The sequence below is a fragment of the Spermophilus citellus genome (genome assembly GCF_964194105.1).
Source record: "Spermophilus citellus genome assembly, chromosome: X".
Classification (NCBI taxonomy): Eukaryota; Metazoa; Chordata; class Mammalia; order Rodentia; family Sciuridae; genus Spermophilus; species Spermophilus citellus.
This window is the reverse complement of record NC_138190.1, coordinates 68,274,097-68,290,017: the sequence shown is the minus strand read 5'-3', so window position 1 is coordinate 68,290,017 and position 15,921 is coordinate 68,274,097. Positions and strand designations below refer to the sequence as shown.

The 15,921-nt window shown below is 39.0% G+C and overlaps 1 protein-coding gene across 3 annotated transcripts in view; it reads right to left on the bottom strand.

The window, feature by feature from the left end:
• Positions 1-15,921, bottom strand: part of HDAC8 (histone deacetylase 8) — a 267,136-nt gene that overhangs the window by 47,797 nt on the left and 203,418 nt on the right. The window contains exon 11 of one of the 3 annotated variants that reach the window (XM_081276966.1): positions 9,920-10,020. The exons of the other annotated variants lie outside the window; for them this stretch is intronic. Coding sequence (XP_081133092.1) covers positions 9,935-10,020 — 86 coding nt within the window. The 3' untranslated portion in view covers positions 9,920-9,934. Of the gene's footprint in view, positions 1-9,919; positions 10,021-15,921 lie in introns of those variants that run through there. 3 annotated transcript variants of the gene reach the window in all.

Genomic DNA, 15,921 nt, shown 5'->3' with positions numbered 1-15,921 from the left:
GGCTGATTTTTTAGCCTTTAATTGTCAACTGCATTGCTTGCCTTGGAATGTCGATCCCTCCTGTCATCAGAAAGCCTTTCAATGACAATTATGTGGAACCACCAATTACCACTTGTCTGCTTCTGACCTGAATTAGAACCTGGGGTTGTGGATTAATCCCACCAGGCTTCTGGCACTTACAGGATATCAGCACTTAAAGGATATTACTCTGATGGTTAGGGTGCTCTGGTCTCAGCTTGCAAGGCACTACTGCGGGCTCAAACGGAATCGAAGCAATTTCTAAAATAGCCTATGATTCATTTTTTCTCCCCTCCTGTGCCTAAATCTGCTGGCTCCATGTGGAGGGATGGGCACAAGTAACTGTAGAGGTGACATCACAGGAGTGGGCTGCATGCCTGCCAGGCAGCTTGTGGAGCTGGGCCTCAGCAGTTGTCTATCTGCTGGGCTGGGCGATGCCTCCCAGGCGTTTTGGAGTTACAGCTCCCAGGTTCTTTGGCTGATGTGCCTTCTCCACATTTCTTTTTCAGGCAAAAATTCTGGGCTAGGAAATCCAAGATAATGGGAATAGCAGTGGTAAGAAGAATAATACAGTCTTACATCTGTATAATGCTTTAGAGTTTTGAAAGCCATTTGCTCCATTTTGCTCCACCCAAACACTAGTGGGAAATGGAAGTTGGGATTTTCGACTTGAACTGGAGACAAATTCTCGCTCTCTTGCACAAAAGAGCAAAATGCCAACATCCCTATTTGCCTCAAAGCACATCACTATTAGGCCTCAGATGCCACCAGAAGGTCAGAGAGACTCCCTTCAGGCTCTAGGTGCTTCCTGGAAGATAAATTCTCCAGGAGAAATTGCCTGGCAGGCACAATCTATTAACCATGCCATCCTGACTGAGCCAGCAAATAGTGCCAGTCTCAGTGCTGCCAGCTCCTTCTGCACACCCTGCTTTACAGTCCCAATGGTCCCAGAGACCTTTACTGGAGCCAAAGGCATGGCCACTGACTGTAGAGCCCTGAAGGTAGGGTGTGTCATGAACATCTGGAAGTGCCAACCACTGCCAGAGTAGCTCAAAGGCCCGTGAAAGGAAAACCACAATTTGGGTCACATCAGCCATTACTGCAGATCTTGAAGGGAAGGGCCATTGAGCCCAGCCATGAACAGCTGAGTAGGGTGGAGGGATTCTTTTCTTGGAGGAGCCATAAAAATAGTTCTGCAGCAGTCTCATGTTTACTCCATTATCTTCCCGGATGTGGTCCCAGCATGACTTGTTGTCCCCAGTGTTCTATTTCCACAGTTGATGTGAAAAGTCTCCCCTGGCCTAGCATCTTGCCACTGATCTTCTCCAGCATCACGGGTACCAGGCTGGAAGCCAAGGGGGTGGCATATACTTGTTTGAGCTTTCCAGATTTAGATTAGATTTCAGTGTTTTTTTTTTTTTTGTGTGTGTGTGTGTGTGTTTGGAGGCAGGGTGGGGCACTGGAAGCAATGATGCAGAGATGCTGAGTAGTACTACGAGAGTGAGCAGATGCTTCTGCTGTTTTTGCCACAGCTGTTGCCATCACCACTACCACCGAATGAGGCCAGAAGGACTTAATGAAAGACCACACGTGCTGGTCAGTACCATGAACATGTCAACTTCATAAACCAAGATGCTTCTACTAAGACAATGCTGTCTGTTGGAAATCTTGGCGGGGTATAAAAGTGACCTTTTTGGAAAGTTGAATCTGTAACCTATATGTGGAAAGTGATCGACAGAACAGAACATCACCACCTCCAGAGCAGAGGCCTCCCAGAACTTGTTTTCCAGCTCACGGGGGAAATGTGCGTCTATGAAAGTAGATTAAGGATCACCGCCTCAGTCTGTTTTAGAGATGTGAATAAAAATCTTGGCTTGGGACTTCCTCCTCTCTGGTTGACTGATTTTTCAATTGATTTGTATTTATTAGCTAATGAAATTAAAGTTGTAAAAATGATAACAGAAACACAATAAATCTCTCCCACAACTGGCTGTTTCTATGTCACTATGGTGCATTCCTCACTTTGATTACTTCAAAGTCTATTATTTTGTTCTCAATTATTCTGTTTTTCTGGCACTGGAGAAAATCAATTTGTTTTATTTTCTCTTATTCATGCACTCAATTATGCTCTTCGGGCACATTTAATCACTTTGATGTTTTCATTTTATGGCCCGTCTCTAGGCACTTCAGCTGCATTGCTGCCAACGGGCAAGTAGGACTAATTTGCATGTCACAATAGACTTGAAATTCTAACTCAATTTAGAAATCTTTATGAAATCTCCCTCCAAAATATGCTTGAAGCTGCAAAGAGGCACAAGGATGTGGGCAAACCAGGAGCCTATAAAGATGCTTCCTTTTCTCAAAAGACTCCCAGCTCCTTGGTGGCCTGACCATGGCTTGGGGATGTCCCTGTCAAGGTATAGCAGAGGAGTTCATGGGATGCAAAAATGTCTGTAGAGTTTCTTCTGGAACTCTGTGGTGAGAACCCTGTAGTAAGTAGCTTCCCCTTGGCAGCAAAGCCAGGGAATCTGGCCTGCTGATGCTGGTGTTAAATGACCATCAGCACTGCTGGGTTTGGCGACTGAGCTCAAGACAGCACCTGAGTGAGTCTCGGTAAGTTAAAGGGACTCTGGGTACACTGAGAAAGTTGTCAACAGTTGGGACATTCCAGAACCCTGAGTGAGTTACCTTATTTTCTCAAATAATTTCCAAAATAATAATTTTGCTCATGGATTATTTTAATGCTAAAAGCTGGAGGTAAATGAGGAATATTAATTGCTTTTCGAGTATTCTTTGGACAAACAAACAAACTCACTTAAATATATTAGAGTCCTCTACCTGCCCTTCCAAAATTATTGGTTTGTTGTATGCAATAATCAGCAATTCTACCAGGTAGAAGGAAAAATCTGTATTTCTTCTTCTAAGCTTTGGGCATGATCCTCAACTTCTCATGTGGAATCCTAGTTCCCCCACTCACTGGCATTGTGACCCTGGAGAAGGTAATTAGCTTTTCTAAACCTTGATTCTCTCATATATTAAATAATATTACATTGAAATAATTTTATCTACTTCAGAGACAGATTTGCTTCCTAACTTCAATATTGTCAAAGAGTCTAACCATATTTACATATCACTTATGTAGAAACCTTTCTCATATGGAGTCATTTTTTTTAATACTTAGCTTCATCTTAAGAAATAATACCAGTGAGGTCAAAGAGTTTGATGTGATAGTTATATTTTCTTTCTAATACATGTTAAAACATATATATATATATATATATATATATATATATATATATATATATATATATATTAGATATGCTAAATCCATTCCTACATTGGGGTTTTTGATGCTGTTTTCCCTTCATCTAGAATGTTCTTCACCTCAATTTTTGTAAAAATACTTTACTCATTTCCTTAAGTTCTATTCTCAAATGTCACTTCTTCAGAGAAAACTTTATTGACCACACTATCTAAAACAGTGTCCCCTTAATTAATCAGTAATCAACACCAAATATTTATTTGCTAATTGCTTGTCTGTTTCACTAGAATAAAAGCTCTATGATGGGCAAGTCTTTTATTTGTCCTCTGTAGTGCTGTATCACTAGTGCCTAGAACAGTTCCTGACACATATTAACACCAAATACACATTTCTTGAGTGAATGAAAGATTAAAATAGAAAATTAGCCTCTCAATAACCAGAGTCCCCTTCCACTACTTGGGAGCATGAATTTCTACTTCTACCAAGCAGGAATGAGACACCAATTTTCTCTAACAGGGTATTAATGGTAGCTGAGTAAGGAGCCAAGAATTTTTATCATTTAAAAAAAATTAATATTTTTAGGAATCTAGACTTAAAGAAAATCTCAGTGGCACTTGAGTGATAATGCATAATGTGCATATTTCACTGCTGTGCATATTTTGAATTATGGTATATGCTTGATTATTATTTCTGAGGGGCCCTTGAAAAACCCATTCTTAACACAAACATTATCAAAATATATATGAAACCTGAAATAAATGTTCAGATATGAAAGAACATTTTTCTGATTCATCTGGCAAACTCTTAAAAATTAAAAAAAAAAAAACTCTTTAAAGTGGGAACCTAGGGCTGGGGATGTGGCTCAAGCGGTAGCGCGCTCGCCTGGCATGCGTGCGGCCTGGGTTCGATCCTCAGCACCACATACAAACAAAGATGTTGTGTCTGCTGAAAACTAAAAAATAAATATTAAAAATTCTTAAAAAAAATAAAGTGGGAACCTAGACTTTTACCCTCACCTGGAGGTAATGGGGTAGTGAACCCCTCCCATGACAGTATGATGTCAGAAGACTGCTGAAACAGAAGATTTAAATAAGATCTAGAATTTCATAACATCATACCTAAAATGTTCAGGATACAATAGAGAATCGTTCATCATACCAAGAGCAGGAGGCTCTTAACTTCAATGAGAAAAAAAGAAAAACAAATCTCAAAATAATCAACAGATGATAACAGAGATGACAGATATTGGCAATATCTGAGTAGGAGTTTAAAGCAGCCACCATAAGAATACATCAATGAGCAATTACAAACATGCCCGAAACAAATGAAAAAAGAAAAAAAGAAAAAAAAGGAAGTGTTGGTAAAGAAACAGAAAGAAAAACTAAAACTAAGTTTTAGAACCAGAAACTAGAATATGTAAAGTAAAAAAACAACACATAAGTCTAATAGCAGAATGGCAGTGGTGAAAGAATTAGCCAACTGGAAGATAGAACAACAGAAATTGCTCAGTTTGAACAAATGACAGAAAATAAACTGAAGAACTCAGCAGAGACTCAGGGACCATGTGGGACCATGATAGAATATCTAACATTTACATCATTAAAGAGATATGGCATTCACATCAAATCTGAGAGGAGGGAAGAAAGAGAGTGGGGCTAAAAAGTATTTTTTTAAAATTATGGCTAAATATTCCCCCAAATTGGCAAGAGACAGAAAACCTACAGATTCAAGAACCTAATGGAATCCTAAACAGTATAAACTAAAAGAAATCCACACCAAGACATATCATAATTATATTTCCAAAAACTAAATGAAGAGAGAAAAATCTGGAAAGCAGCAAAAGAGAAGTCAAGCCTTACCTATAATTGATAATTCATTGATACTTCAAATGACAGTGGATTTCTCATAAAAGACAAATCAGAAGGAAGTGGTACAATATTTTTTCAAGTGCTAAAAGAAAAGAACTGTCAACTCAGAATTATATATCAGAATTATATATCCAGTGAAAATATCCTTCAGGAATGAAGAGAAAATGACAGTTTCATAAGGGAAAGAAAACATTGAGAATTTGTTGCTAGCACACCTATCCTAAAAAAAGAATAAACAAACAAAGTTCTTGAAATGGAAAGGAAATGATAAAACAAAGCATCTTGGAACATTAGAGAGGAAGAAAGAACAATAGAAAGAATAAAAATATGGGTAGATATAATAGATTTCTCTTTTCCTCTTGAGCTTTCTAAATTATATTTGGTGGTTGAAGTAAAATTTATAACACTGATGTGCTTCCAAATGTATGTAGAGAAAATATTTAAGACAAGTAAATAAATGGGGAAGAAGAAAGGGACTTAAAAATAGACAAAGCCTCTACACTCACACTGGTAAAATGTTGACAACAGTAGATTATAAGAAGTTATATGTGTTCAATATATACCCAGAGCAACCAATAAAAACCAATATAAAGAGATATAATAAAAAATACTACAGATGAATCAAAATGGAATTTGAAAAAAATGTACAAATCACCCATAGTAAAAAACAGGAGAAAACAGAGAAACAACAAAAAACAACAACAAAAAGGTAAAATAAAATGGGAGAGTCAAACCACAACAAAATTACATTGGATGTAAATGTTCCAAATGCAGCGATTAAAAAACAAACACTGGCAGTCGCTAAAAAATGGCCTAATTGTATGTTGCCTATAAAAAACTCACTTTGAATATAGTAAAGATAGATTAAAAGTAAAAGGATAGAATATGATATATTGCTATGTTGATTTCAGATAAAGTAGGCTTCACACCAAACCACATGGACAGTGTGGGACATTATATAGCAGCAAAGGGGTCATTTTACCAAGATATAGCAATCTAAAATATAAATGCATTAAAAAACAGACTTTCAAAATATGTGAAGCAAAAATTGATAGAGCTGTATTGGGAAATAGATAAATTCAGAATTAGAGCTGGAGACTTCAACATCACTCTCTCAGCAACCAATTGAGTAACTAGACAGAAATTGACCAAGGATATAGAAGAACTTGACAATGCTATCAATCAACAGGATGTAACTGACTTTTATAGAACACTCTAAACAACAACAGAATACACATTCTTTTCAAATACTCACAGGTCTACCAAGATAGATCACATCCTGGCCATAAAACAAGCTTCAACAAATAAAAAAAATGAAATTACATAGAAAGATTTTCTGACTAAAATGGAATCAATGTAGAAATTACAAACTCCTAAAAAAGAAATCTCCAGGCCCAGATGGTTTCACTGGAGAATTGTACTGAAGAAGAGAATTAACACCAATTCTATACTATCTCTTGCAGAAAATAGAAAAAAAAATATTTCCAAACTTATTTTATAGGGTAATTAGTGCCCTGATGCTAAATGCTGATGATGACAGTATGAGAAAGAAAACTACTGACTAATATTCATCATGAATATGGAAGCAAAAATCCTTAAGAAAAAAATATGTATCATGCCAAATTAGGATCTATGGCAGGTATACAGAGCTGATTAATTATTTGAAAATCAATCAATTTAATCCAACATATTAAAAGTTAGGCCTGGAGTTGTGGCTCAGTGGTAGAGTGCTTGCCTGGCACATGTGAGGCCCTGGGTTTGATCCTCAGTGCCACATATAAATAAAAAAAAAAAAGATCCATTGACAACTAAAAAATATATTAAAAAGTTAAAGAAAAATCATATATATTAATATATAGCATATATACTAATACTGATGCATATGTATAGTATATATATTATATATATCAGCATTAGTATATATACATTCATAGTGATATTAATATCAACTGAATCAGAAATAACACTTGACAAAATTTAAACACATTCATGATAAGACTCTTCGAAAACTAGGATTACAGATGAGGCACTCCTTTAAATTGATGGAGAAAATATAGAAAAACCTCTACAAAAACCTACAACTAACATCATACTTAATGATGAAAAATGGAATATTCTCTCTCTAAGTTCTGGAATGAGTTGAGGATGTTTGCTGTCACCACTCTTATGCAACATATTACTGGAAGTCTTAGCTAGTACAATAAGGCAGGAAAAGTAAATAAAACATATATAGACCAGAAAAGATGAAACAAACCCGTCTTTATTTGCGTATGGATGGTCAATGTAGAAGATCTCATGGAATCTGCCAAATAATCCTTAGAACTAATAAATGAATTTAGCAAAGTCACAGGATATAATACCAAGTATGAAAGGCTGGGGTTACAGCTCAGTTGGTAGAGTGTTTGCCTAACATGCACAAGGTCCTGGGTTCAATCCCCAGCACCACACACACACACACAAATATCAAGTATGAAAATTAGATGCATCTCCATATACTGACAATGAACACATGGTAAACCAAATTAAAAATATAATTCCAGGGGCTGGAGTTGTGGCTCAGTGGTAGAGCATTTGCCAGCATATGCGAGGACCTCAGCACCACATATAAGTAAATAAAATAAAGGCATGTGTCCAACTACAAATATATATAAAATTGCAGCCAGGGGTAGTGGTGCATGCCTGTAATCCCAGAAACTCAGGAGGCTGAGGCAGGAGAATTGTAAGTTCAAAACCAGCCTCAGCAACTTAGCAAGGTTCTAAGTGTCTTAGTGAGACCATTTCAAAATAAAAAAAAAAAATTAAATAAGTCTGGGAATGTGGTTCAGTGGTTAAGTGCCCTGGGTTCAATCCCTGGTGGTAATAATAATAATAATAATAATAATAATAATAATAATAATAATTAATCTATATCTATATCTATATCTATCTATCTATCTATCTATGTATTTCTCCATTCATGATCACTCACAAAGAAAGAAAGGGAGGGAGGAAGGAAGGTAGGAAATAAGGAAGGAAAGCTGGCTTATATATAAAATCTGTTTAGGGTCTGTATGCTGAAAATTAAAAAGTGTTATTAGAAGGAAGTAAAAGAAAATCTAAAAATGGAGAGACATACTATATTCATGGATTGGAAGACTCAACACATATAGTAAAGATGTCAACTGTTTCCAAATTGATATATAAGCTTAATATAATTCCTTTACAAATAACATAAAGATTTTAAAAATATTTTTAGTTGTAGATGGACACAATACCTTTATTTTGTTTATTTATTTATTTTTTATGTGGTGCTGGAGCTTGAACCCAGTGCCTCATACATGCTAGGCAAGCCTTCTACCATTGAGCCACAACCCCAGCCCAAGATCTTTTGAGGAGATACAGACAAGATTATTCTAATGCTTATATGGAAAGTTAAAGGAACAAGTCTAGCTAAAATAATTTTGAGAAGAAAAAAGTAAGAAGAATCACTCTGTTTGATTTTAAGATTTATTATACAGCTATAGTAATCATGATTGTGGAGAATAGATACATAGATCAATGAAACAGAAGAGAAACCCTGGAGAGAGTGAAATAGTTGCCTTAGAGTAAAAGGGAATTTTGGAGAGGTAGGTGGCTCTGGGGAGACACCTGAATTTTCTGCCTTTCTGCCAGACAGAAGAGGTTTACATTGTGAGTCAAGGGATGATTTGCTTTTCAAGATAAATGGAAGTACCCTGGAATTTCTATTCAAGATAAATGGAAGCACCCTGGAATTTTTAGACGGACCTAGAAAGGAAGTAGCACCTGAGACATTAAATCACTCATCCTCTAGTCCATTATTGTTCTAGGTGCCTGCAGGTGTAGTGACCATATTTTATAAACCAAGAATTGGGACATAGGTCTGAGAAAAGATTATTGTCTTTTTCTTAAAAATCCCTTCCAAACATGGATTGATTTTTCCTGACTACAAAAGTAATACATGTACATGGCAGAAAATTTGAAGAATAGTTTATTTTAGCTAGACTTGTTCCTTCAACTTTCCATATTATAAAAGAATAAAGAACAAATAAAATAACAGTCATGGTGGCAAAGAGACTTGGGAACTGAGACTTGGGAAACTGAGGCAGGAGGATCACAAGTTTGAGGCTCTAAGCAACTTAGTGAGACCCTGCCTCAAAATAAAAAGTAAAAATAAAGGTTTTGAGATGTGGTTTAGTAGTAAAGACTCCCTGGATTCAATTCACAGTATTATTTAAAAAAAGAAGAAAAATTACCCATAATTCCAATCTTATATAACTACTATTAAACCACCTTGGTAAAGTTTCACTGAAAATAACTACTGTTAGAATTTCCTTCTAGTGTTTTTCTGTGCATATACATAAACTCACTCACTCACTCACACATACACATTATATATGTTCACAAAATAGAGATGAGATGGTATTAAAACATTTTGTATCCTGGTTTTTTGATTAACATTATTATCGTGAGCATATTCTTATGTCATCAAATTATTTTTAAAATTTACATTTTAATTGGTTGTAACACATTTTTCCATATAGATATCCTATGTGGAATCAGTACCACACCTCAAATTCAGTATACCAAAACAGAAAACATTAAGCACGTTTCTGTAAAACCATGGCCCTCCTCCAACAGCTTCCCATCCCAGTTAATATCCAATCTGGAAATCTTAAGAGTCATTTTTACTTCTTCCCTTCGCATTGATCCTCTTAAAATGACACATCTCTAACTGCTGGGGATATGCTCTTCATAAAAGAGTCTCACCTCGGGCTGGGGATGTGGCTCAAGCGGTAGCGCGCTTGCCTGCCATGCGTGAGGCCCGGGTTCGATCCTCAGCACCACATACAAAGATGTTGTGTCCGCCAAATACTAAAAAATAAATATTAAAATTCTCTCTGTCTCTCACTTTTTCTTTAAAAAAAAAGAGTCTCAGCTCCTCCTCCTCACCTTACCACTCCTGTTCTTGCCTCTACTCCTTGAACTATATATCCCAAATATCACTATATCAAATTTTGTTCTAATTCCAGAACCTACAATGGGTCTCACTTTACCATATATGATATGGACTAAATCAGCCTGAAATTCAAGGGAACCTACAATCTGTCCCTATCCTTACCATTCTTCATTTCCCTTGCTTATGATTGTATCCTCACTCTGATCTATTCAAATCCTCTAAGTCTTCAGAAAGTTGTCTCCCTAAAGTCTTATTCCCCAGCTGGTTTTATATAGTATGAGCTCCAGCTAAAATCTGATCTGTTCAAGGGGGTTAATTTTGTCTTTTCATCCAGACTTCTCAGCTATTTATCAGCAGCAGGGACCATGTTTTCAACTTCTCTTATGGCTTTTATGGCATCAAGCCATAGAAGGGGGAGGAGGTTAAAAAATGTGTGTCAGCCAGGTGTAGTGGTGCACACCTATAATCCCAGCTACTTGGGGGCTGAGGCAGGAGGATCATAAGTTAGGGTCCAGCTTTAGCAACTTAATGAGACTCTGTCACAAAAAGGGGAGCTGGGGATATTGTTTAGTGGTGGAGCACTTGCCTAGAATGTGTGAAGTCCTGACTTTCATCCCCAGCATTGCCTACCCAAGAGGTGATTGATTGAGCTGGGTTTAACGTGGAGATATACTCATACCTCTTAAAATAAAGCTGGTTCAGAATTCATTTGGGGAGCCTGGGTAGGGAAGGAAATGTTTAATAGGGGTGATTGAAAAAAATCAAGTGAGAGATGTAGAATTGGCTTGACAGGTTAATGCTTCCAAGTGGAAGAAGAGCACCGGGCCTGGGTTCAAATCCCAAGTGCACTGCTTATTTGTTCCACGACTATGGGTGTCTTACACAATGTCTTTGGGTACCAGTCTCCTATATCACAAGGAAATTTGAGGTTTAAATGAGATAGTGTCCATCATAGGATGTTATTTTGTATGCTTTCAATAATGGTAGTTCTCATCTCATGAATTTAGGAAGAAATTTCAAATCTTCATAAATAACCTGCCAATAGTTTTCAAGGTTTAGTAAAAGCTTCTAAGTTACCATAACATCAGGGAACAGCATCGAGTTTTATTTTAGAACTTGTAAAAAATTTAGTATGATATTTTTATAGCTTATTTTTCTGTTTAACAGCAACAATGGAAAACCTTTCTATTTCTTATATTCTTTTTGGGGGGGTGGTGGTGCTGAGGATGAAACCTAGGACTTTGCGCATGCCACCTAAGTGAACTACCACTAAGCTACACCCCAGCTTCCATTCATTATAACTTTTAGTGAAGCAGGAAGGAAAGGAAGTCTTCAATGGGGAATCCTGGGTACTTAATAGTCCTATAAAGGACCACAGGGAAATGGAGAATACAGAGAAGGCAGAGCTGAGGAAGGGAGGATAAGGCATGGATGTCACAGAGACCTTCACTTGATGTCATGCAAATTGTTTCAAGTCATCCTCCATAATCCTGCTTCCAAGTCCTCCTAAGATGTCCTAAAGCAAATGGTCAATCTGCTTCTCAGGAAGAAAGGGAAGGTATGCGAAGAAGCCATGTTTCCATTGAGTAGATTCCCCAGAGGCAGAAGCACTGCTTCAAGCTTGGGGCTTTAGCAGGCCTTGAACATGCCCAGACCTGAAGTCCCAAATGCTAGCCCCTAGAAGGATGTCAATCTCAGCCTTCAGGATACCTGAGGAGATGATGTCCTGAAGAGGGTTCTCTTGAAAACATTCCTCACAAGATGTGCAAGTCTCAGCTTGGGGCTGTGGAATAACAAATAGCAGACTGCGGCCGGGGCTATGGCACACTTCAGGCAGTAGGAGCGGGTGAGCTGGCCTCTTCAACCTTCTTTCCTCTTGTCCTTCCCTATTTAGCTCTAAACAAAGCTGGAAGCTTCAAATTACAATATAATGGGGGTAATGGAGACATGGCAGGATGGAGGGTTGGTGAGAGTTAAAAGGCCTAGGTCAGGGGCCAGAACTTAAAGAGTTGTTTATGGCAGCCTTCCTCCCATTTCTAGTGAGACAAGAGATTTCAGGTGCTTTGGATCAGTCACATGGAAGGAGCTGGGTGTGCATTGTGGGATGGCAGGGGTTTACTAGGGGTGACTGGAAAAAGCAGTCAGGGGATGGTGAGTTGATTTGAAGGTAATGCTGCCAAGGAGAGGAGGGTCACCAGAAAGGCCAAACAATTTGACTCCAGAGCTCCCATTCAGACAGAACTGGGTTCAAATGTCTGTTCTACTGCTTGTTAGCAGTGGAAGGGCACACTGGAGGCCCTTCATAATTACTTGCTGAATGAATAGAGCCCTTGGCCAAATCATTTGTCCTCTCTGAGCCTCAGTTCCTCATCTGGAAAACAAATAGTGGCTATTATTCGTATTATTTCATCTGTGATCTCTCTCCCCATGTCTGTATCAGTTTGTGGGTCCATCTCCCCAACTTTGCAAAATATCGAGGCTGCCAAATCAAGTAAACCTCCTTACTAAGGGTTGGAAAGGATAGATTGTGCTCAAGGCCTTGCTCTTCCCCCTCCTGTTCTCCCCCACTTTCTCTCCAGATCCCATTTGTTTCTCTTTCAATCCCAGGCAAACTTTGGGGTATAGTTCTGGGAACACAGAGCAAGTGTTGAAACCTCCAGTTACAACTCCAACACTCCATCACATACTTACAAATACACAATGCACCCTCCCCGCCCCCCTCCCCAGAGGGTTGGTTTGAGCTGCAACATGAAGCTCTGAGCCCCCGATGGGCCCCTACTTGATTCAAATGTCAGTGGTACATTTGAATGTACTAGAAAACCTCCTACCTCTACCCCCATTTCCCCATGCAGAGCTAGCCAGGCTTGCAGAGCTGGTCCCCTCTGGGGACTGATCACATCAGTACTGTTCCAGCTCTGGAAGGTTCACTGTGAGCTAATTTCTCTGGAGTATGTTAACCAGAGGAAAGGCAAACAACTCTGAGCATGTGAAGATGGTGTGAGAAGGATGATTCTACAGTACTAGTCATGAGCTGGGATAGCTCATTGGCATGAGAAGAGCAATTTGCAAGAGCAAAACAGAGCTTTTCTCTGTATAAAACAAACAGTTTGAATGGACTCTCCATGGTTTTATTTTATTTATTTATTTTTTTGCATTTTCCCCTTTTGGAAAGACTAATGGGCAGAAAGAGTGGAATAAGATGAGGTCAAAATTTCCCTGCATCTTTAATCATTCTGCAGTATGTGGAATGCATCTCTGTACGATGATCCTTCTTGGGTTTGATTTCCAATAGGCTAAAATCTCATCTTTTGTGCTTCTGAGGGATGTGGTGAGAAAAGGAAAAAAACCCAAGCTCAAAGGATGATCAAATTCAACTAGACCTGCTGGCTAAACTCCCTTGCACAGAGGAGCTGAATCAATTTACTCCCTCACTGCCATCTCACCTCCCCAAATCAACCCCTGCCTCCCCACCTGGCTCTGTTTTTTTTTAGTCCAGTGGAAGTGGGGGGAGGGGAGGCACAGAAATGGCCACTTCTCTGAGGTTTTTACATGCAAGAGCAAATGACAGTCTTGGAGACAGGTTCAGGAAAATCTTTCAGAATGCAGAAAATTCAGCAGCCTTTCCACACTGACCATTGTCATGGCAACACACTATCTGATGGCAGCATGCGTCACCAGGCTGAGGGGCACAGTATCAGTATAGCAGGTTAGCCTGGCCATTTTTAGCAACATTAAACTTCTTTCTAGCCTAATTTCTTCTAGGTTGAGATGATTGTCTTTTTGGTTCTGGACTTGGTGATCTGCTAATTCTCATGGCTAGAGCACAAGACTGTTTGTTAATGTGAAGGGGATGGCTAAATGGAAGAGCTCAACATTCCTAGTAGTCTACAGCCACTCTACTCGCTGTCCACCCCCCCCCTCCTCCTCACCCACTCTTAGCCACTTTGCTTTTCTCCTCTGGATCAATTCTTTCCCACACACAGTATTATCTCCCCCCCCCCAACATGTGACTCATCTACCAATCCCTGTACTCTCAACATATTCTTTTCATTTATTTTCTATGCTCTCATTGTAATGCACAGTATGCTAGAATCTCAGAGTTGGAAGAAACCTTAACAATAATTTAGTCCAATCACTTTCCTCCAAGACAGGAGTCCCTCTGCAGTATGTCAGACAAGTGACTGTCTAGCCTCTATTTGTTTATTTCTAGTGACAGGGACTTCCTCCTGTTCCACTTTGGACAGCTTTGATTGTTAGAAAATGATTCCTTCCATTGAAAAAAAAAAACCCTCTTTTTAATAATATCTGCCCGTAGTCCAGCTCTGTGCCCTGTGGCCACATAAACCCTGTCTATGTCCTCTGCTCTGTGATAGCCTTTCAGAGATATGAAACAAAGATCACGTCCCTCTGAGGCTTCTCTTGTCCAGAAAGCCCCAGCTCCTCTAACCAGACCTCTTGGAGCCCGGGCTCCAGTCTTCTCCCCAGCCTGACTGACCTCTTGGAACATGCTCCTATTTGTCTAGGGCCCTTTTAAAGTGAGGTCGATACTGCATCAGCATCTCTGGAGGCCACCTTGCCCTGGTGACTCATGCTGAGCTCTGTGTCAACTAAAATCCCTAACTCTCTTACAGATAAAATGCTGCTAAGGCTTATACTCTCGTTTTATATGTGTTCAGTTGCTTTTGAGGACCCTGTTCCTGGACCACATGTTTCTTTTCAGTTTAAATTCATCATGTAGTAATAGGAATATTGTTTTAACTTGTTAGGACCCTTAAAAAAATCTTGACTTCCATGTAAATTCCATATTCTCTAGGATCCTTTTATTCATGAACCCTCATCCTAGCCTTTTATCTCAATTCTCATTTACTACTCTTTTAAGTCTCTTACCTTTCCTAGTTCTCTTCCCTTTCCATTACCTTCCTTATGTCTTCTCTTACTTGTAATTTTCATTTCCTCAATTGCAAGATGTCACCACTCTCTAGGGCTATGTGCTTGGGGATGTGTGTAGGAAACAAGGGCATATACATATCTGCATAAATGGAGGTGTGAGCAAGGAGCTGCAGAGGCTTCTATAGTTTCTCTGTTTCTATTACTCTGTGTTCGACCAGGATTTAGAGGCCAGGTGGAGAAAAATGTCAAGGTTGAAGGAAGAGGGGTAAGAGAAATTGGTTGAGAATCAGTCCAAGGGAAACAGGAAATATCTTCTGAGTCTGAGAAGAGCCGGGGAAACCTGGGTTGGATCGTTAGTGTTCATCAGAGTTGTAGCACAGTGAGAACGACTCAAGAAGGGACAGTGATGGAAGAGTTTTGAAGGCCTTATATATTGGATGAGGAAGGAGGATTTGGTTTGGAAGTGAGGACTTGTGGCATCAGTATCCATTTGAGAGAGCAGAGGGGAGGTGGCTTGAGACGGGAGGCAGGAGAAAGCTGAGGACTATAGGACATTAGAAGGGGCAATAAGCAATTCTGAGTATAACCATGAGTCTATGACTTATTAGCTTAGAAAATTTTCTCTGGCCAAAGGAGACCAGGACATGGAACCCTTGCCTATAGACTTTCATGTCATCATAGATGCAGCTCTGTGAGTGTATATGGGCCTTAATAGAACCCCCAGTGAAGACCTTCAGAACACAGCATGTTCCCTCATACTAACTCCAGCATCGAATAGGCCTCCCTTTCACATTGGATTATATTTCAAAGAGAGAGTAAAAACTGGGAAAACTGGTGTTATCTTGGCCATTTTATGAATAAACATGGGAAATTCATTCTTAGGAATGGGCAACCTTTGGCTTCTTAACTCTGAAAATAATTAGGAT